At 51.4% G+C, this 21,291-nt stretch overlaps 1 protein-coding gene across 7 annotated transcripts in view; it reads left to right on the top strand.

The window, feature by feature from the left end:
* The window catches only part of LOC144732200 (protein FAM13A-like), a 64,033-nt gene that overhangs the window by 31,618 nt on the left and 11,124 nt on the right, over positions 1 to 21,291 (top strand). For 5 of the 7 annotated variants that reach the window (XM_078613573.1, XM_078613577.1, XM_078613572.1 and 2 more), the window contains 13 exons: positions 1,224 to 1,407; positions 2,049 to 2,178; positions 4,916 to 5,050; positions 6,428 to 6,825; positions 7,236 to 7,277; positions 11,285 to 11,314; positions 12,008 to 12,178; positions 12,816 to 13,032; positions 14,707 to 14,819; positions 15,371 to 15,455; positions 17,054 to 17,167; positions 20,001 to 20,172; positions 20,651 to 20,855. In XM_078613573.1, coding sequence (XP_078469699.1) covers positions 1,224 to 1,407; positions 2,049 to 2,178; positions 4,916 to 5,050; positions 6,428 to 6,825; positions 7,236 to 7,277; positions 11,285 to 11,314; positions 12,008 to 12,178; positions 12,816 to 13,032; positions 14,707 to 14,819; positions 15,371 to 15,455; positions 17,054 to 17,167; positions 20,001 to 20,172; positions 20,651 to 20,855 — 1,996 coding nt within the window. The remainder of the gene's footprint in view (positions 1 to 1,223; positions 1,408 to 2,048; positions 2,179 to 4,915; positions 5,051 to 6,427; positions 6,826 to 7,235; positions 7,278 to 11,284; positions 11,315 to 12,007; positions 12,179 to 12,815; positions 13,033 to 14,706; positions 14,820 to 15,370; positions 15,456 to 17,053; positions 17,168 to 20,000; positions 20,173 to 20,650; positions 20,856 to 21,291) is intronic. The other 2 variants (XM_078613574.1, XM_078613579.1) reach the window with 2 other exon arrangements.

Below are 21,291 nucleotides of genomic sequence, written 5' to 3'. Positions count from 1 at the left end.
ACAAAGGCGGCCAGGCATGGTGTAAACCAAGCACCTCCTTCGTGTGCCGTGTTGGCTTTCATAGGTGCTCGCTAACAGCACTTGCACCAACAGTCTGTTAATGGCTGAACACAGGGGATTTTTCATATTTATTGTACACGATGAGACCACATCCATCCCCGCAGTAACACTCTGCTTATTCTCGCTTTGTTGTCATATTCCCCCAAATTTATCCCGATTGTTGCTATCGGCATCGCATTGCGAGACTAAGAATTAATTTGCAGCTCCCGCAGAGCAGTGCGACCCTTCGTGTTAGTGGGTGGCCCATAGAAGCGGATGTTTCAGAGCTACCAGACAGTAGAAGGTGGCACTTTCCCACCCGCTCTGCTCTATAAGAGTAATGTTTGTTGTATGACAGTCCAACTGATATTTTTAATTCTCGGAGCTGGTAAAGAACCAGTTTAACGTGTAACGGGTTTTTTTGTGTGTGGTCATTGGTGGTCGGACTGAGACCGTCAACTCCGCTTCTCATGGAGACTCCGGTTTAATCCTGTGCAACCGCCTGCATTTCAACCCAGGGTCACGGCAGTTCCGGTTTAGCGCTGTGATCTTTCTGAGCCACGGGGTCACCTCAATGTGCTGCTTTCTTAAGTTCTCTGCCCAAGGGTCAGGTCCATGTCTCCAGCACCCTTCTGTAATGCGAGCAAGGATTGAGGGGGGGCGGAGTCTGGGTCACGTGAGGAGAGGGAGGAGTTAGGGTCACGTGGGGGAGAGGATTTAGGGGGAGAACCTGAAGGGGTTCGGGGAGTTGAGACAAAGTGAAACGGGAGGAGGCCACGCTGGGCAGTACAGGGAGAGTGGCGCGATCGCCACGCATCGGGAGACGTCGGCACCGTCAGCCATCGGTGTCAGGACACAGAGGGCTAGCGGGCTGTGGAAGGCTAGCTGCAGAGCGGAGCAGTAGTGAAGCTGCAGAGCGGAGCAGCAGTGGGGCTGCAGGGTGGGGCAGCAGTGAGGCTACAGAACGGAGCAGCAGAGTGGCTGTGGAGTGATCGTCGGAGGAGACGTGGGCCTGAGCGAGGACGCCGTGTGAGTGAGATTCTACGAACCCAAATAAAGGACAACGGAGATCAACACTGAGAAAGAGTCCTTTATTACACTTCTTCCGTGCCATCGTATCCCATCGCAATTGAACGCACGGCGCCCTCCCTCTCTCACCGCTGCGTGCCACTTGCGCCCTGCAGACAGCGCCGGGGATGAAATGCGGCTCGCTGAGTCGCTGCGGCTGCTGCTGGCTCAGCTGCCGGGCGAGAACCATGCGCTGCTGCTCTACCTGTGCTCCTTCCTGGTGCGCGTGGCCCAGCACCAGGAGGTCAACCTCATGTCGCCGCAAAACCTTGGCACCGTTTTCGGCCCCAACTTTTTCCGGTGAGCGCCGTTCTTTTTTTTCCCGCAGTGTATATGCGCGCTCGAGTGTCGTTGTGCACGGTCGGTGGAGTGCGTCAGTCTGTGTGTGTGCACGGGGAGCAGTCGTGTAGCGGTTAGCATGCTGCGCTACGAACATGGCGACCCGAGTTCGATTTCCGTTCACGGCTAACACCAGTGACGATTATCTGAACTGGTCCTGGGCCTCTGCTAGGTCAGCTTAGCCTCAAATGAGTACCTGATGCAGTGTGGAAACATCGCCACTGGGGAGACAAAGGTGGCCGGGCGTGGTCCTGGCCACCCACCCCCTCGTGTGTCGTGCCGATCTTCAGAGGTGCTACTCGCTAACAACACTTGCCCTAACAGTCTGTTCAGGCTATACGGGGGATCTTTGTCTTTGTGTGGAAAACTGGTTGCGTGGAGCTGGCCAAACCATACCCTCGTGTGCCATACCAGCCTTCATAGGTGCTGCTGCTCGGTAACAACACCTGCCCCAACAGATTGTGTAGGCTGCACAGAGGCTTTTTGACTTTGTTTTTCAATTAATTTGGTTTTACATTTTTTTAGTGCGCTCCCTTCCCCTCGCCAATGACCGCTCTTTCTCTCTCTGTCTCACTGTGTCTCTGTGTCTGTGCACTTCACAGTGTCTCTCCTGGAATTGAGGGCATTGCGGAGCAGCAGGTGGTGAACCGAGTCACGGCGAGGTTCATCATCGACTTCCTCTCCATCTTCCAGGAAGACAGTCCTCGGCACGCACACGTCATCCTCGTGCAGGTCAGAGTGTGTGTGAGTTAAAGATGCTGTGGGGAGTGGTAGTGCAGCGGTTGGCGCGCTGCGCAATGAACTTGGCGACCCGAGTTTTATTCCCACTCACGGGCAACACCAGTGACGATTATCTCAACCGGTCATGGGCCTCCCCTCGGTCGACTCGGCCTCAAATGAGTACCTGGTGTGGTGTGTAAACATCGCGGCGGGGGTGACAAAGTCAGCCCGGCGTATTTTTAACCATCCACCCCCTCGTGTGCCATGCTTGCCTTCATAGGTGCTCGCAAACAGCGCTTGCCCAAACAGTCTGTTAAGGCTTTACATCAGTATTAGGTGGGCCAGGCATGCCACTGGCACACCACCACCACACGTGCACATGCCATCCTTAATAGGCGCACACTAAGAGTCCCTGACCATCATTTTAAGCAATCCTACTAGAGGCTTGCCTGTACATGTTTTTGTTGTCGATTAAAACGAGTATTTCATAACTCGGTCGCTCGCGCTATCGTTCATCAATTTGTATTACGATCATCATGGGACCTCCTTTGCCAGTACCAAAATATGATAATAGGTTTTCCCCTTTTTATTTGCAACAAAACTGGTGTTACGATGTTAAAACACCAAACTTAAACCTTTTACAAGGAATCATGTCTGCATTAACCACAATGCTTGTGGTCAGAATGCAAACAAAAAACATACTCTAATAATATATGCATTTTTCTTCTTGGTTCTTTCGGTAAAGTCACGTAGAAGGGAAGTAATAAAATAATAAAAATAAAACATAATAAAACAATTCTCACGACGTTTCGGCCACAACGCAAGCAGCCATCCTCAGGCGAAGAAGGTACCTTCGCCTGAGGATGGCTGCTTGCGTTGTGGCCGAAACGTCGTGAGAATTGTTTTATTATGTTTTATTTTTATTATTTTATTACTTCCCTTCTACGTGACTTTACCGAAAGAACCAAGAAGATGAATCCCTGCAGTCACGAAAGCTTTAAATCGAAATATATGCATTGTCTTTGAAACTGATTGGTCCACACCAGAGACAGCTTTCTTTTGAGCCTCGTCTCAAACGGTGTTAGACAAGAGGACGCCAAAAGGCGTACAGCTTTACGCCTTAATGCAGACATTATTCCTTGTAAAAGGTATCAGTTTGGTGTTTTAACATCTTAACACCTATTTTGTTGCCAGAAAAAAGGGGAAAAACCTATTATTGTGTTACGATCATTCAGTATTTCATGTTGCCATTCATCTTTGGCTTCATCTGGCAGTGGTTATGCACATGGCCTCTATTCCAGCACTTTGAAGGCGAGGGTTGGTGGATCGCACAAATGTTGTGAAACTCCCTGCGGGCATCGAGGTGCCATCATACCCTGGCTCGCCAAGAGAAAGCAGTCCAGCAATAACGTAGACTTCACGCTTTCCGTCTGTATGGGGATAGAGTGTTTCCCCCTCGCACACACAGGTTTTCTCAGGGTTGTCTGGTTTCCTCCCACATGTAACACTCATTAATTGGCTGATAACATTTTAATATATAGAGGACCGTAGAGCTTAGGCAAATTTTAACGCCGGCTCATTGCGTGGCTGCTGACTTCCCGCTCGTCTGTGGTTCTTCCTCGTGCCTCCGAGTTGTTCTCTCGCTATGCGAGAGCAAGCGAATACTGTGTAACGCGTTACAAGTTGAAATTCTAAACATACCACATTATTAATGTGTTAATCACACGCACGTGGATGTTTGTACAGTTTGGCTCGCATGGCAAAATTCCGTCCCACTTGGCGCTGAGTGCCGTGCTCTTGTTTCGCTCTCCCGTTCTGAGCGGTAACCCTTAGATTAAATCAACAGTCAAAAATACTCTCTTGGGTTATTTAGTTGTCAGCAAGATGGTTAAGATAATGTACAAACAAATATTTATTTTTTTACTCCGGTAAAAAAAGTAATGGGATTTCCATATTCACATGACGGGGGTGAGATAATGTATTTGATCACGAATGTTGGCCTCCCACTTAGTGGTTCTCATTTACGGACCTCTACAACCAGGATTTGAACACGCAACCTTCCCATTGTGAGCTGTGCCCTTCTACCACTGTCATCTGTCCAGAAAAAATGATTCATTTAAACAGCTCCTGTGGCCTCTCACGATCAAACATTCTATTTTGTTTCATCATGAGACCTCCTTTGCCAGTTCCAAAATATAAGAATAGGTTTTTCCCCTTTTTTCTGGCAGCAAAACTGAAACCTTTTACGAGGAATCTGCATTAACCACTATACTTGTGGTCAGAATGCAAAAAAAATCATACTCTGATAATATATGCATTGTCCTTGAAACTGAAAGTACGCCTGTTGGCGTCCTGTGGTCGAAGACCGTTTGAGACTAGGCTCAAAAGAAAGATGTCTCTGGTGTAGACCAATCAGTTTCAAGGACAATGCATATGTTATCAGAGTATGATTTGTTTTGCATTCTGACCACAAGTATTGTGGTTAATGCAGTAACATGATTCCTCGTAACAAGGTTTCAGTTTTGTTGACAGAAAAAAAAGGGAAAACCCTATTTTTGTATTCCACTCTGTTGCTGTGAGGTGTGTTTGTTCGTATGGCGGTCACTGACACGCTCCGGGTAAGGTAGCGATGGAGTTCATCGGAAGTACCAAAAATCTAGTTTTTGTATTCAGAGACGATTCTGTATTGGACATCTGCTCCGCACCATGCATAACAGTGGGCGCGTTTGTCCTGCTGCTGCCATCGCAGGAGCTGCAGGAGGCGGCCGCTTCAACCAGCGCCGAGGAAGCAGCAAACGACGGAACGCAGAACCCGCCGCCGGCCGGCCGGCTAAATGGAGAAGCGAGCTATGCCACAGTGGCGGCCACCACTCGCAAGAAGAAGGTGCGTCCTTGGGGGGGGCACGTGGGACTCGTGGCGAAGGGACGGCGTGTGGTGGCGGCGGTCAGAGCCACCCCCCCCCCCCCGCTATTCCTTCTTGCGTAAGAGGCTTAGGGCGTGAGCTGCCGCTCCCTCCTCCTGCGCTGACGGTCACTCGGGGCGATGCGCCTCGAGTATGGCACGAGCCTCGTTATCTGGGCCTCGTTAGCTAAGCCGCGCGGGGGATGCGGGTGTCACTGTACTAAAACTACTATTGCTATTTTTATTTCACCAGGTGAGGCCCACCGAGCTGTATAGCTCTTTTTCAGAAGTGACCTGGCAACAAATAATAGCTCAATGAAGTGGCTTATCGCATGGAAACTTATAGCAGCCAAATCTCTGAAATGCAAGTTGATTCTAAATGTGGAGGGAAAAACCAGAGCACCCGGAGAAAAGTCTATGCGACCACGGGGAGAACAAGCAAACTGCATATATATATAGAGGCGTCAGGGTCAGGATCGAACCCACGACCTCCTGTATATCAGGGGAGGTAGTTATCATCTCACCACCGTACGCGTGTGACCGCTCACGAATGCACACGAGATTTGTGAAACTCCCAGAAGCCTCTGCACTGCGTGGTGGCCAGGAGGTGTTAACACGGCACGTGGGTTATTTAATGCATCTTTGTGGAACTTGGAGTGTAATCCTCCCCTGTGTGTGGTGTGGGTTTTTCTCTGTGTACTCCGGTCTACTCCAACATGAGGCCAAACACCTTTGAATGAAATTGGCCAAACATCCCCATGCAGGATCCTTCTGAAAATCATCGTGAGAATCGGCCTACAGAAATAAATAAGTAACATTATTATTGTATAAGGCATATACTTTTCACTGTGTCCTTGAGAGTTTTAGTCTTTGAGAAGGAAAGTCTTAACATTCATCTCGCAACGTAATTTGACTTTTATTGTGAATTCAAATGTGCACAATAACATACCAATAGTTTCCTTTCAGAGCTCCCAGAGTGGGGAGAGCTTCACGTCTCAAAATAACTCTCAAAGATGTTGCCATTCAACTACAACGCCTCCTAAATATGACCTTCCTTACCCAACATTGAATGGCAATGCAGCATCCTGCATGTGGGCATTACTTTGCCAGGTTGGCACCGTCAAACTGTCTGCCCCGGAGAATCCGATATCATCTCACTTGCCTGCCTGGATTAGAATCGAGGATCTAAGCCGCACTAGCCAGGGGCTCCAGTGCAGCAGCCGCCCCCCCCCCCCCCCCGTGCAAGCGTTGCATGGATTATGCCCGTGCAGTTTTTACTCTCCCCGCATTTCACCGCCGTTGGTCTCCCCGTCGCGTGTGTCCATGTGTCCACGCGCACGCACACATGTGTGCGCGCAGAGGAACCGCGCGATCCGCGTAGCGGAGGAGGCCTCCTCGTCGAGCTCCGAGGCACGGCCCGAGAGTCCGGACGGAGCTCCGTGTCCCAGCTCCGCTCGCCGGGACCCCCCCATGTCCCCGCCGCCAGCGTCGTCATCGTCACCGCCGCCGCTATCGTCGCCGCGCGCCTGCCCCACGGACCGCCGCTGGCCCCCGCCACCTGCGTTCGAGCCCCACGGTCATCACGACTCGGAGGGCGCGTCACCGGAGGAGGAGGAGGCGGTGAGGCACGGCGCAACAGAGCCACACTGCGCCCGAACCGTCGGGAAGGAGAGCGGGCGTGGCATGGCGCCATCACGCACGGCGGCGAATGGAGAGGACATGGATTCATCGCACAGCGACACGGAGCCCTTCAGCAGGTGGGCGCACTGTAGAGCGGCGGTCGGTGCGCTCGTGTCATCGTCTCGCCTCGCGGTGGCAGCCAGAGAGAGAGTGCCGCGTTCGCGCTGCAGTTTTGCATCACAGAGTAAATATTTTACAACGTCATTGCCAATTCGGTGAACACATTTTATCAAAATTTACCGTATGTTGTCTCCATAGCACTGGCACCACTGAGTTTCATTTGGAAAGTCAGTTGTTAAAATAGTCAAAACGTTAGTTTAACATTTCATATGTAATAGTATTGTTCATACACACGTGACCTACACTTCGGTTGAGGTACAAACCAACTCTGTCCCGATCCCTGGCACCCAGAAACTCATTATAACTCTTTATCAATTCATAATTCAACTATAACGTACGTTGACGTACTCTGACGTGTGTGTTGCAGCCTGCAAGAGGATGACCGACCGGACTCCCCGTGCTTCTGCAGGTGAGAGTTTGGCATGACCCCCACACGCGTGCCGCTGCTCACCACTACAAAAGTGCAAAGTCGTAATCTGTAGTACAGTCTGTTTTCCTATAACACGCTAGTTGCGTTCCTGAAGAACACCGTGGTAGGAAAAAATCGCATTATAATAAATAATCTACAATATAGGGTAAAGCACAGTCCACGATAACACGCGAGATGCATACTCAGGCTGAACAAAGACTGAGGAGCGTGGGTAGCATCTAAAAGCATCCAGCAGCATCCCGCCTTGTGTAATGCTACGCCGAGGCAGCCGTATGACCGCTTATTCCTACTTGCGCAACGTAGTTCCGTCACTCAATCGCGTTATATCCAATTCACATCCGTATTATAAAAGTGTTCCCTTAACACATTCATCGCGTTCGATCCAATTCGCGTTATGAAAACACGCGTTATAGGAGAACAGACTGTAGTACTATTATTGTTGTTACTGCGATTAGGATTATTCGTGGAGATGTTCTTCACCAGCTGGTGCCACACTGGACATCGCCATGCAGAATGGATATCATGTTACCGATCCACAGTGTTTTTGCCAGGAAGTTTAAACCCCTGCCCCTACTGGACCCTATCGGGGATGTCACAAACAAGGAAGGGGAACTTGTGCGCATTTTTGTTTAGACGCGTGGGGAACATTGGAGTACTGGTTAGCACGCTGCGCTACCAATCCAGCGGTCCGAGTCCGATTCCCAGCCACAGCATATACTGGAACCGGGTCGTGCGCTGCCTCCCATAGGTCGATTTAGCCTTAAATGAGTATTTGTTGCGGTGTGTAAACATCGGCATTTGGGAGACAAAGGGGGCCTGGCGTGGTGCTTACCAACACCAATCTCTTGTGTCTCTTACCAGACTTTACAGTTGTTGCTAACAACACTGCCCCCAACGATTCGACTGTTTGGGGGATCTTTTCTTTGTGTGTTTAGGTCAAACCAAATGAATAAATACATTGCGGATGTAATTAACTCTGTTGAAAAACTTGAAAGCAATGCTGCCATGATTTTCCGGCCTACTTCATCATCCGGTTAAGGTCACACTTGTGTTTTTAATTGGGGAAAACAAGTGCGGGAAGTGTGTCAACGTAATGACGTGGTCCTGGCTGTTTCACCTTATTAAAAGTGACCTTTACGTACATATTGAGTACGTATAGGCGAACGCAAGGGATACTGGGGCAAAAAATATATCCAAATGAATCTGTATGTGCATGGGCAGAATGAGATAAGATACAAAAGAATATCACAGCAGCCTAAGCATGGTCTGGATTGGAGCCCCCTTTTGAAACGAGCTGTGGACTGCGGAGCGCACACTGAAGTTCTTAGATAAGAACAGTAAACTTCTGGATGAAGGCCTTCCCGGGGACATTTCGCTTATGACTATAATTCACCACGCCGAGACCAGTTTTTATTCATATATTCGCTTGCCACTGATGTCAACCGTGACTGGGAATGGAACTCGGGCTGCCGCTGTTGTTGTGCAGCGTGCTAACCACTACGCCACCGCGCCACCCCGGGTGCGGATTGCAAAACAAAGATGCTGTAGCGATCAGCGTTGTAACACCGTTGCTTCCTCAAACCTCATTTCCCTACATCTTGTAAATGTTTAATCTTGGGTTTTCCGGCACCACTATTCATGGTGTTTTTCATCTTGCGAAACAAGCATGTTCTTTGCTTACGTGTGTGCTTAATAGATTGTGCGTATGTTGCACTACTCTGCAAAGCGTAGTGCACTTTATCATCGGCCCCAGATTTAATCCGAACAAACTAAATGTGTTTAAGCATTCATCAATTGGCTGAAAGCATCTTAATATTAAGGAAACTGGAGAGCTTGGGCAGTTGTTGAGAGCCCCGGCTCACCCACCGCCTGGCTGCTGCCTTTCTGGTTTTCTGTGGTTCTTTGACAATTGTGAGCAATGAAGTTTGCATTAATGACGCTGCTGTATATATTTAAAAATATTGGCAGCTCCTGCAAGTATTCTGCCGGTCCATCACCAATCTTGAAACAGCCGACAGAGCTCCTGAATTGTTGGCAGCAAAACTCCCCGCACAGCTTGCAGCTTGCCCAGACCAACGCCCAGATCTGTATCGTTTTTGGGGAACATTGGCAATGGATAGATTCGGTGTGTATATATAAAAAAAATACTTTTCTGCACATACTTGCGCAATTGCCACATTTGTGTGTGTGCATGGCCACGAGCACGCGCACCCCGCGTGCGTCCGTGTGCACGTACGTCCGCATGTTTCTGCACGTGCGCGTGTTCATTAGCACTGTTCAATTCCCCCGACAAGTTGGGACGCTCTGCCAGTGGACCAGCTCACTCACTCACCCGCAAGTTTAAAATGTTATCCACAAGCAATCGCTTTGAATCATGTTGCGCCCTCTGCTCACTCTGCCCGCTCTGCGCTCGCTCTGCACTCCTCTGCAGAGCGAGCCCCGTCGCACCCAACTGTGGATTGAGCGTAACTCTATTTTACACGCTTTTTATTAACTCGCTCTGTCTGTTGTTGTAGTCGTTGTTGTCATTTATTGTTGTCGTTATTGTATCCTCAAATCTTGTAACTCAATTTTAACCCACTTCCCAATGTGGTATCGACTGCAAACTTGGTATACTTATGTCATAGTGATGACAATACTATATTCTATCATAAAAAAACATATTTTTTAAACATTTTTCATATGTTATGTTTCAGCTTGGGTCTAATTGTCCACGGTCAACTGACGTTGGCTGTAATTGGCCACGGTCCCTTACGTTATGGCAAGCTTTGGGGCCACTTCCTGGAGTCGTGGAGTTTTGCCATTACTAGTACATTTCATATAAGCGTGTTTAAAATAAAGTTTTTTTACATATTACTTGTTTAAATAGTAGGCCTTTCCCCTCCCCCGCCTATTAACAAGCACCCCGGGGGCACGGCCCTTACCTGTGCCCCGCCCTGCTACGTCACGTGATTAATGTTTAACTGCATCGCCGCTGGAGCTCGCAGCCGATATCAATACTAAAATCTAAGCGTCTGGGAAATTCGCAGCCAGTGCCCTTGGACTGCATCTGTGTCTGCGTGGCTGCCCATCTGCTCGTCCACAAATTCATTTATATATTTTTTGCTTGTCCAAAATGACCCTCGCAGGGTTCGCCTTGTCGCTCTTAAGGATGCCGCCCGTGTTGGCCACGGACAATGACGTGCGGAGGAAACGAGTGCATTGTGTCCGTCAGCGATAAACAGTGCAATTGTTTTCGAGGAGAGGAGTTCGCGCTGGAGTGAAGTGGCAGAAAGCATTCCATGTTCGGCCACGTCAGCTTTTCGCTGTGGAAAGTTCACATCGGAATGTTGCTAATGCCGATTGCGTCGCAGGCACGTTGTTGCATGCAAGAAGCCTGCCACGGTTCGGCTGTAGCATCTCGCTGTACCCGCGAGCGGCTGAGCACTTCTGCTGTAAACAACGGCGCCATGGGCACTCGTGCCGCGCCGTGTTTTGGTCATGGCCGTACGCAGCGCTCGTTCAGCAGCGCGCAGTTTTTCATCTCGCGCCAGCCACGCGGCTGATCCGATAAGAGGCTTTGTTTGTTTTTATGCTGCTGATTATTTATCCTTTGCTGTATTACTCCCAGCGTCATTGCTATTATTTTTGTTATTGTAAAAAGTTTCCAGTACCGTAGCGGAGTGGGGGGTCGGGGTGGGCGCCGTGCACGTACGTGTAGGTTTTTGCGCACGCGAGAATTGGAATGCGGTGTTACTCGGAACATGGCACCGATTTACGAGCCTTGTGCGGCGGATTATGGGGTCGTGCTGTATATGCCGTCCCCGCCCCAGTTGCCACTGCCGCCACACAGGAGCCTTTGGTCTGCTGTCACTCTCGGACAACGGGCAGCGTAGTGGCGCGGTGCCGTGTGTTGCGCAGCGCCACCTGTTTGCTCTGTGTGACTTTTCTCTCTCTCTCTGTTCTCACCGCTCCTGTCGACGTGTTTGGCGTCCGGGTGCCTACAGCATCTCCAGTCCGGTGCACAGCTCTGCTGAGTGAGTAAAACCCTCCGCTTTGATTTCGCAATGATTCCGCTGCCAGTCCATTTAGAACGCGTGGAGAGTTGTGGCTTTTTCTCTCTGGGTGCGAGGAATAATGTGATTTGCGCGTCTCATTTTGTATTCGAAGAATTGAAGTGTAGCCATAATCCACACTGCGTTGTGTGTCCCATGCATTCCTGCCGGCAGGATTTTGTCGGCTTTAGCTTGGAAAAACGTTGCTCACAAGCAACGCTGCGACATTGCGGGCTTATAAATGCCAGGGCATTTTCAGTCATGCGGCGTGCGCATGTTTGGTGGTAGTAGTTGTAGAGAGCTCGCACTCAATGCACCCCTTGTCCTTTTGGACACTGCACGGAAAGCATTTGGCGTACCGTGGCGGGGCGCCAGGTCACAGCTGGCCCTGTAGGGGGCCCTGCCCCTCGTGTAACTTCCGCGCCCGTTCAGTGGCCGCGGTTATCAGAGCCATTTCACATCACAGAGCACCTTTCTTGGCTCGCCATGCCGCAAACATTAATGGCAATTGGTCAGCACTCGTTTTTTTATTGAGCCCTGTCAGTTACGCTGAGCGTCGCTGTGAAAGCCACGAACGACTGCCGGCACGGTAGGAGGCTTCGCCCGGGGCCTGCCCCTAACCCCCCGGCCCCTAACCCCCCGGCCCTACTTGCGTGCCTCCCCCACCACGCGCAGAGCCCTGCTGGAGCAAACCATCGCCAGCACGGTGGAGCAGCACCTCTTCGACACAGACGCGGGCGACGAGGGCAGCGGCGGCCTTTGGGACGCTGTGACGACGACCGCAGCCCCGTCGAGACCACGCCGGCGCCAGCTGAGATCCCCGGGGCGGGCGCAGGCAGCTGACTTGTGAGTCCACGAGACCCCCCCCCCCCCCACCATGAATGCCCCCGACTCACCTCCGTTGAAGCCGCCTGCTTGCAGTGTTGGAGTAAGTTATTGTGGGAGCGAGGGCATTGCACTGCGCTAAATACCCAGCGTCCCAAGTTCGATTTCCAGCCATTGCCAACACCAGTGGTGATTATCTGCCCAGCCACCTTCGTCTCTGGAGTTCTGACGTCAGTCATACCATCACGCCAAGTGCCCAAGATTAGTTTAAAATGACCTAGGGGAGACCCAGCACAGGTTGAAGCATCAGTTCCCGCTTGTGAATGTTTATGTGGCCTGGAATTGATCTTTGGTGGCTGGGATCATAGCACAGCGTGCAAATCGCCAGACGCACATGCAAAATCTATCGTCATATTTTTACATTGGATTTTCCCCTCCTTTCGTTCGTCACTTATTGACTTGCTGTCCGATTCCCTCTACTCTCCTCATTGCACTGGGTAAAGTTAAACCCCTTTCCACCGTCTCACTCTTCCCATCCCTGCCCTCTGTGTGCGTGTGTGTCTCTGGGTACTTTGTCCATCCGTCCGTTTGTCGGTGCGTCCGCGTGACCCCTTCACCCCCCCTCCCCCCCGATACTCGCTCTCTCAAAACAACACAGCAGGGACGACACCAACAAGGTGAACATGCCCGCTTGCGAGGACTCCAACGCGGGCACCCAGACGGACGGAGCTGCCAAGTCGGACGTGCCAAAGAAGCAGCGCGGGGACGGCGGCGCCACGAGCGGGACGGGGCCTGGCACGCCGGATGACCAGGGGGGCCTAAGAGCCAAGCGACAGCGGTCCAACAGCAAACGGGGCGGCCAGCCAGCGCAAGAGGTCAGCCTTTTAAAAATACACTTTTGTTTTCCACTCCCAAATGCCAGCGGCTCGTGCTGCGAGGTGAATCTTAACGTGCGGTGAAACCGAATGCCGACCGTTGACATGCGTCACCGTAGCCTCCGGCGTTCCGCTGGTTTTATCACAGAGCCATTGCGTTCCCGTTTGGAGCGCCCGGTTTAGGCCGAGACGGTGTTCGGACAGCGGTGCACTGCTCTGTTGGGCGCCGTTGCCGTGGCTGATGAGACCACCAGTTGTGACGCTTTGTCTTGGGTTCACACGTGGCAGCTGGTGTAAAGGACAGGAAGTAGGTTTGGGGTGCTTCCAAGTTGGTGTGAACCAGAGTAGCGCCGGTATTATTGTGTAGATCATAAAAGAACATGAGATGCGAGCACTATTATTGGGTTCACTAGGACGGCCCATAATAAGCTTACGCTAGGTTTTAATGCATTCCAGATGAAACAGGGATGCTTTTTTATTAACAGGATTTATTGCTTTGTTTTTTAGTTCATTTGTAAAAGGGGCAGAGTTCACTAATGCCTGGCCCGTGGCTTTCAGGATTGCATTGTGACATAAAAGAACAAATAAATTACTGAAAATGCAGTTCTAAAACTAAAACACCTTAGGAGGTTGGCAGAGCTTGTTTGCAAACATCAACGCGTTGCGTGAGAACGCGTTGCGTTGGCCAGCACGACGGGCCCCGTGCGTTTGGATGGGCGCAATGCATCTGTGAACGCAGAGTTTTGAGAAATTAAGTCATTAGAGTCGCGTCCGTCATGAAGTTACGAAGGTGCACTTGACATTGACATTCCCGCATTTGTCACGCGCCTTGGTTCACTTGTGGCGCCCCCCGGGTCTAATTCCTTCCCCTCTGGGAGGCCGGACACCGCGGCGCGTTTGTGAAAATTAGTTTCCACGCGGGACTGGATCAAGGGCGCAGACTTTGTGCTCGCGTCGTATTGACCGCCGGGCACGTTAGCTATTTCAAGTGCGTGTGCATGCGCACATGCACGTGCTTGTTGGTAATAGCCATGGGTAGATTAATTATCGTGTGTTTATCGCACCGACTGCACTGGTGCTGATCCTGCCCAGAACCACACCGGCAATTGAGCCAGGGGATCACCGATCAGATTTGGATCGCCACCGCCGCGGCTGCTGCTGCTGCATCCGAGTGGTGACTTCCCAGTTGACCTGCCCATGACTTAGACTGCTTCCGTTAGTGCCGACTCTCTTGTTCGATCGCTTGTTTGCACGGCCGCTAACATCTTTGCACAGCTCATTCTGACACCACCGGTGACCCTGTCACCCGGTGTGTGTGCTAAGCAGGGTCGAGCCGAGATAACGCTTGGATCGGCGACCACCGTGATAAATTAGTTTGTATAGTCTGCTTGTGGTGCCACGTTGTGTGGGCAGCAGAACAAATCCACCGTTGTCATTCCCACGTCTGCGCTCCCACGCCTTGGACCCCCACGACCCGCATGGCATGTGGAGGCCCTCATCCAGCAGTAGCTCCACACGAGGGCTGTGCGTCTACTATCTGACACCGTAGCAGGGCCTGGTATTTACAAACGACGCCATGGGGCGTCACGCATTAACCCTGCAGCGAGCGGTGCCAGGGTCGCTGCGGCGTTGCTAACGTGGCGTCCTCCCTGCGCTACGCGACGCTGTCTCCAGGCGATGGAGAGCGCTGGCCCGGGAGGGTCATGCGGGACCGGTCGGACATCCGCCACGGATTCGGAGACCGACATGGAGGAGGGGAAGCCTGCGAGCCGCGCTCTCCTGCCACCGTAAGAGACGCCGTGGTGCCGGTCACCGCGACCCTAGCGATGATACCGCTTTGGCTCATGAGCCGCATTGGTAACACAAGCTGCGCCGCTAAGCCAACGGGAACTTGGTGATCGGTGAAGGACAGCGGGCTCGTAGCAACTCGGCGATTCCACTTCTGTTTTAAGCAGTTTTCTGCGTGTAAATAGCGATTAACTACGATTCGTGCAAATTATAATTCTACAGTCACGGGATTACAGCACAGGTCCCAGAACCTGATGGTCACCGCAATAACATACAAGCATCACTTAGGCTGTGTTCTGGTTTCTAACATTCCTGCGAAGTTGTCCAGAGGATCGTTGGCGCTCGCCTTGTAGACGGCATGCTTTGGCGATTCCCTGCTGACCACGCAGCTGCAGCAGCAGGCTTCCATCTATTCTTGCGCACTGAGTCAAGAGGAAGCTGGATTAATATTTGCCAACGCGTGTTTTTCTGCCCCGCTTGCTGGCGGGGGTGGTCGCGGTGTATTTGTATTCGTGCGTGACGTCGTCGCTTTGCTGTTGACGATTGCTAGGGAAGAGGAGGAAGAGAAGAAGAAGATGAACATGAGTCAAGGAGAGGAGCTCGCCGACATGGTGAACACGACGACGCTGTCCTCGGTCAGTATGGTGACAAACACCACAACAACACCGAGGGAGCGCGAGGGGGGGGGTGCGGGGGGACAGACCCTACGAGGGAAATAGCGCCCCTCGTGAGTGTCTGTTCGACGTTCCGTAACCACACGTACACACACCTGTGTACACACAACTACACGTAATGACAATTTTTTACACATTAATCGTTCAAGTCTTTTTTTACTTGTAGCTGAAAGTATTTTGCTCAACAACAATTACAACAACCGCCGTTCGACACCAAGTGGCGGTGACGTCACCACGGCGCCAGCTCTAGTTTTGCAGCAGAGGTCTCGCCCAAATCCGTCTGGCGGCATTACCTTTTCATCAGCTGCGTAGCGCTGTGTGGAAGCTACCTGGCTGTGTCGCTCCATATGAAGCGCCGTGTCTTCCCGGCCATAGTTATGCCCTCCTTTCTCTATTTTTCCCAACACACATACACGTGAAGTCATGTGGTACTCGCAAGATGCGGCGACACACGGTGCGTGTCCACACACGGGCGAGTGAGTAGGTCAGGATAGGCTTGGATATCTGGCTTCGGGGAAGGGTGAATGGACACGCAAGGGAATGGGCATCATGAAACATTTTGAGTAAAATTGTTTAATTTTGGTTAAGAAATAATGAACACAAATTAAACCAGTTTATTTGACACTACGATACAATCCTAATCATAATAAACACGGGCCGCCACAGATCGGTGACATCTCTTGTTGTTACTGTTAGTTGCCACGGTGACGAGATGTTAACTGCCTCGCCTGGTATACAGGAGGTTGTGGGTTCGACCCTGACGCCTGTATTTTTGGAGTTTGCGTGTTTTCCCCATGGTCGCGTGGATTTTACTCCGGGTTTTTCCCTCCACATTTAGAAACAACATGCGTTTAGAGCAGTGGTTCTTAACCTTTACTGCAGCCTTGCACCTCCTTTGGTTCTCAACTGTTAAACAATTTATAATGTTAATAAATACATAGGTTTGATGAATCAAAGTAGTTGTACTTACGTGACCATTCTTAATATAGAATTTCGATTATTTACATTCTAAATAAATCGGGCATGTCTTGCACCCCTATTTAGGGCATCTCGCACCCTCAGAGAGTGCGTGCACCTCCGGTTAAGAATCACTGGTTTAGAATATTTGACCACTATAAATTTCCACGTTATAAGCCAGTTCGTTGAGCTATCATTTGTGGCCAAGCCGCTTCTGATAAAAAGAGTAATAGCTCAGTGGTGCCTTACCTGGTAGTAGTTGCCACGGTTGCTGTCTGTTGTTCCTTGCTCGCTCGTCTAAGTACTCATTGGTGCTGCTCAGTTGCTCCGTTGCTCGCTTGCTCTGCACCCGTAGTACCCTCCTGCCAGTCCCACGAGTGCTGTTCCTTCACCCGGTGACCCACAGAGCCTCCCCCGGCCTTCGCTCAAACACACATATATATGGGTGTCAACACATATATATGTCAGACATCCATGAAGACGTGAGCGAAAGTGAAACGAGACTCCTCCCTTGCCTTCTTAGTGAGAGAGAGAACCTGGCTCAGGATCAGGAATTGCGACGGTGGGTTTTGTTTTGTTTTTTTATTTGTGGTGTCACACAGCTGACGGCCAGTCGCGCCCCGCCGCCCCGCAACCGCCGCAAGCCGAGCCGTGGCACGATGCAAAAACGTAGCCCTCTCCCGCCGCCGCCCCGCGGCACGGCTCCAGGGACCCCGGTGAGGCATCGGCCGCTCTTAACGCTGGCGGCAGGCGACCAACGGCGTTAGAGAAATCGTGCGCCGTTGCCGGAGAAGTAGAGAGGGGGGAGGGGCGTCCCGCGTCGCGACGGAAGTGTAGTCATCGGCGTGACAGATTTCGGCGTACACCCCAATCGGGGACCTGGGTGTTGGCTCGCAGATAAGCACTCATTAAGGGGAAATGTGGCCGTGTCTGCATTGCAGCTTAGGGTACTGTGTCGCATGCTTTCGGCAGGCAAGAGATTGAGATGTGTTTGTCATAAAGCAGATCTAGTGTTTTCCACATTGTAGTGGTTATAATGAGTCATACGTTTGTGGCCATTGATAAGCTGATTGTGCTGTTAGGCCTTAATAAAGTAACTTGCCGCTCAAATGACCACGGGCCGATTCTCATCTCCTCTTTACAGTCCTGACCCTCAGAATTCCACATTCGTATGACATGAACAAGTATGTCTACAGGACGAGCACTTTTTTCCTTCCCACAAAGTGTTACTTCATTGACCCCGGAGAGGTGAAGGGCTGAGTCGACCAAAAAGGCCAAAGTTAAATTCCAGGCCCTTTGGAATCTGGTTTTGAAATCTGTTCATTTATTCAGAGTCTAGAATTCATAAAAGGTTCAAGTGGAATTTCCCATCATTGTTACGTGTATTTGGCAGGCACATGGGGAGCAGTAGTGGAGCGGTTAACACGCTGCACTACGAACAAAGCGACCAGAGTTTGATTTCTGCTCACGGCCAACCCCAGTGACGATTATCTGAACCGGTTCTAGGCCTCTCCTGAGTCGACTCGGCCTCAAATGAGTACCTGGTACGGTTTGTAAAACATCACCACTGGGGAGGCAAAGGCAGCCGGGCGTGGTGCTGGTCACCCACTCCCTTGTGTGCTGTGCCGGCCTTCATAGGTCCTCGCTAACAGCACTTGCCCCAACAGTCTGTTAAGGCTTTTCCAGGGGATCTTTGTCTTTGTTTTGCACCGCAGCCTCCTACTGGCTGGAGTTGCATTGATTCCTGCCGCACATCCACTGCTTCCCCACCTCCGTGCATCAATGGTCTAACCGGACAAGCGACCGACGAGACGTGTTATGAAACTCCCTGTACTGCTATTGAGTCTCCTCGTTAATGTAGATCAACCGATGTAATTCTACATTGAGGCGGTTGCGCCAGATTATTGCGTCAGGAATAGCGGAGTGGGGAATCGTTGCGGCGATGCCTCCTTTGTGTTTGTGAATCGGCCATCGAGTCGTTATGTATTCCATGGTCTGTTTTGGGTGACCACAGTCGCATGCACCAAGTAACTGCATCTGCTGCTGTCATGGATTGTGCAGATGCAATTTAGGGGTTGTGGCCATAAGCTTTGTATAAAATCAAAGCGTCGATTCTTTCACGAGGTGTTTGTTTGTGACTTGTTGTGAACTCCCTTTGGCTTTCCAAGTATCACGAGGGTTGAAGTTGCTCTTGAAATAGCAGGAACATTATAAAAATAGGCTTCCTTTCAGGTTGATGTTTCTCTATCACACCTGGCAGAATTGTTGAGATTGCCGCTGTTTTTAGAGGAATGTTTTCTTTAGTACGCATCTCTGACGTTCTTGTGGCTCAACGCGCAACCTTAACTGTGCACCTCCCATTCTTGGGAGCTGTGCAGTTGGGGCAAAGCAGTTGCGTGAGCAGAGCGATCAAAACTCGCGCATCTCTGCATTGAGCTCCCCTGCTCAGCGATTGTCGCAGCCGGCGGTCGGAAACGTGTGGCAAAAGCGGCGTGTTGTGCCAGTGGCGTGTTGTACCAGCGGCGTGTTGCGCACAACTGCGTTGGAAGCAATCGGCTCTTTACTAGAAAGTTAAATGATGTTACAAGCAGCGCGTGTGCTCTGAGCGAGCTGTAAGTGAACGGCACCGGCCGTATTAACACAGCCAGGCGGCAGTAGTGGCTACGCACGTGGCCTGCGATCCAGCACTTTGGAGGCAGCGAGGGTTGGTGGGTCACCGTACAAGCGTTGTGAATCTCCCTTGCCGTGTGCGTCGAGGAGGTGCATGTATGCTGGCTCGCCAGGAGAAGGCGGTACGGCAAAATGCGGACGAATATCATCTGTCCCACCTGTTTGGGATAGAGATTTGCCCCCTCGTACACATGGGTTTTCTCCGGGTACTCTCTTCCTCCCACACGTATAAATCACTCAGTTTAAAATGTCTTAATATATACGCGCATCTCCGTGTGTCGCGGATTATGCCGCACCGTGTATTGCAGTTTCATAAATGCCGCCGCTCGATAAAAACTAAATCATTTTTATTATCAAGTCCATGAAAATGCTTCCTTTCGTTCACACTCAGGCATGGTGGGGTTGGGAACTGCTCTCGTTATGGATGGGTTTAAGCAATACAACGGCACCTACATCGGTGCTACAATGGTAAATGAATTGTGCAAGAATCCGTTTTAAAATGACAAAAGAATTCATATTCAGGTGAGTAAGTGAGTAGGTAGGTGATGAAGCAGAAAATGGAACCAGTTTAATTTCCCCCAAAATAACAACAACGTTTTGCTTCCCGTCATTCAATGCAATGTCTTGACCGCCGATTTCCAGAAGCGTTTTGTTGAAGCAGGGAAACCCGTGGCTGGTTTTTGTTCACGGGGGGGGGGGGGGGGCATCTCATCAGCAGGGCGCCGCCTCACCTAACACTGCCATTGGATTGTGCTGGCAATAGGGCCGGGGGCTCTCAACGATGGCCACGGTGGCCGCGTGGACAGCGGCCGGCGCGACCGGATGCTGGGTTCCACGTCTCACTGCCCCCCACAACCCCTTTCCGCACTCCTGGCGTAGTGGAAGGAGGAAAACAACAACGAGGTGGTGCCCATGGAGCAAGAGCTGTCATCGGCATCTCCCCAACGGGGCCTCGGGGGACCCTCGCAGACGGCCGTGGGCGGCACCGCGCGCAGGACCGACGTTCCGCTGCTGGACCTGGCCGGCATCGCGCCAGACACTGAGTGGGGAGGTACGTACGCCGGCGTGTTTTATTTGTGCGCTGGGCGCGGTGGGCGCACAAGGAACTCCCGACACACTGCTTAGCCCGCGGGCTTCGGCCCGCATGAGACAGTAAAGCTCACAAGCAGGCTGCTGAGCTGCTCGCGAGGGTTTTGATTGTGGTCCTCCTCGCATGTGCCCGTGTCTCCCACTGCTCACGTTCCCTCCCACACGCACACATCCCGACGTATTAAAAGCGTCACCTGTCTGTCCGTCCGTCTGTCACACACCTAGAGGCGCGTTCACCAATGACTAATGCTGATTGGCAGAATCATAATCTTTATTTAGACTGGAGGAATCCAATGAGCCATGAAGCTCTTTTTCACATGTCCAGTATGGGCTGGTTGGCAAGCATGGATAATGATCTCTGTACGATCTACGATGCGTTCAGGCACCAAACCCCACGTCTACATGCGTGTGCCTTCCCCCCTGTCGCCTTGTGCCGGCAGAGCCGGTGCGGTTGTTCCGGGATTGGCGTTCGGAGTCGAGCGAGCCGCACCTTTCCCCCCGGCCCGGCCGCCTCATCCGCCGCCTCCTGGCGGACGAAGCGGACCCGCTGCTGTCGCCACGCTGCTCCAGCTTCAGCCACTCGCAGCGCTACCACACGGACCCCGAGGCGCCGCCGTCGCCACCCAACTTGCCCAGCTTCATGAGGTGAGGGGTGGGGTGGGTCGCCAGGACATATGTAGTTCTGTATGTACGTTCAATTTCGCACCGTACTAAACACAAAAAGCAGTTAGAAAGAAATTAGTTTTCAGTTGCTTCCTAACATCGGAAAGAAGAGCGTTCTAGATGGCCGCAAAAGCGCAGATGGGACGTGTAAGGAATACTCTTTCCAGTTTATGTGGAGCGACAGATCTAGGGAGGCGATGGTAAAGCCCAGGGGTCACCTGCGGCTCTTGTGGGCAGGCATTTAATAAAAAAAATATTATTTACATTTTGAACACATTTTAACGTAAAGATAATTGATTAAATATGGCAAGGAATGGGTCACTATGAAATGTATTGGTGACAATATCGGAAGGGTGCGGCGTGTGCACAGTGCAGGCGCCCAACCACACGCCACGGGACGGCAGGCTCCTGCCCCGGT

Source organism: Lampetra planeri, chromosome 41 (assembly GCF_965212315.1).
Source record: "Lampetra planeri chromosome 41, kcLamPlan1.2.h2, whole genome shotgun sequence".
NCBI classification, from domain to species: Eukaryota; Metazoa; Chordata; class Hyperoartia; order Petromyzontiformes; family Petromyzontidae; genus Lampetra; species Lampetra planeri.
The sequence above is the reverse complement of the archived record's forward strand: the minus strand, read 5'-3'. Positions and strand labels throughout refer to the sequence as shown.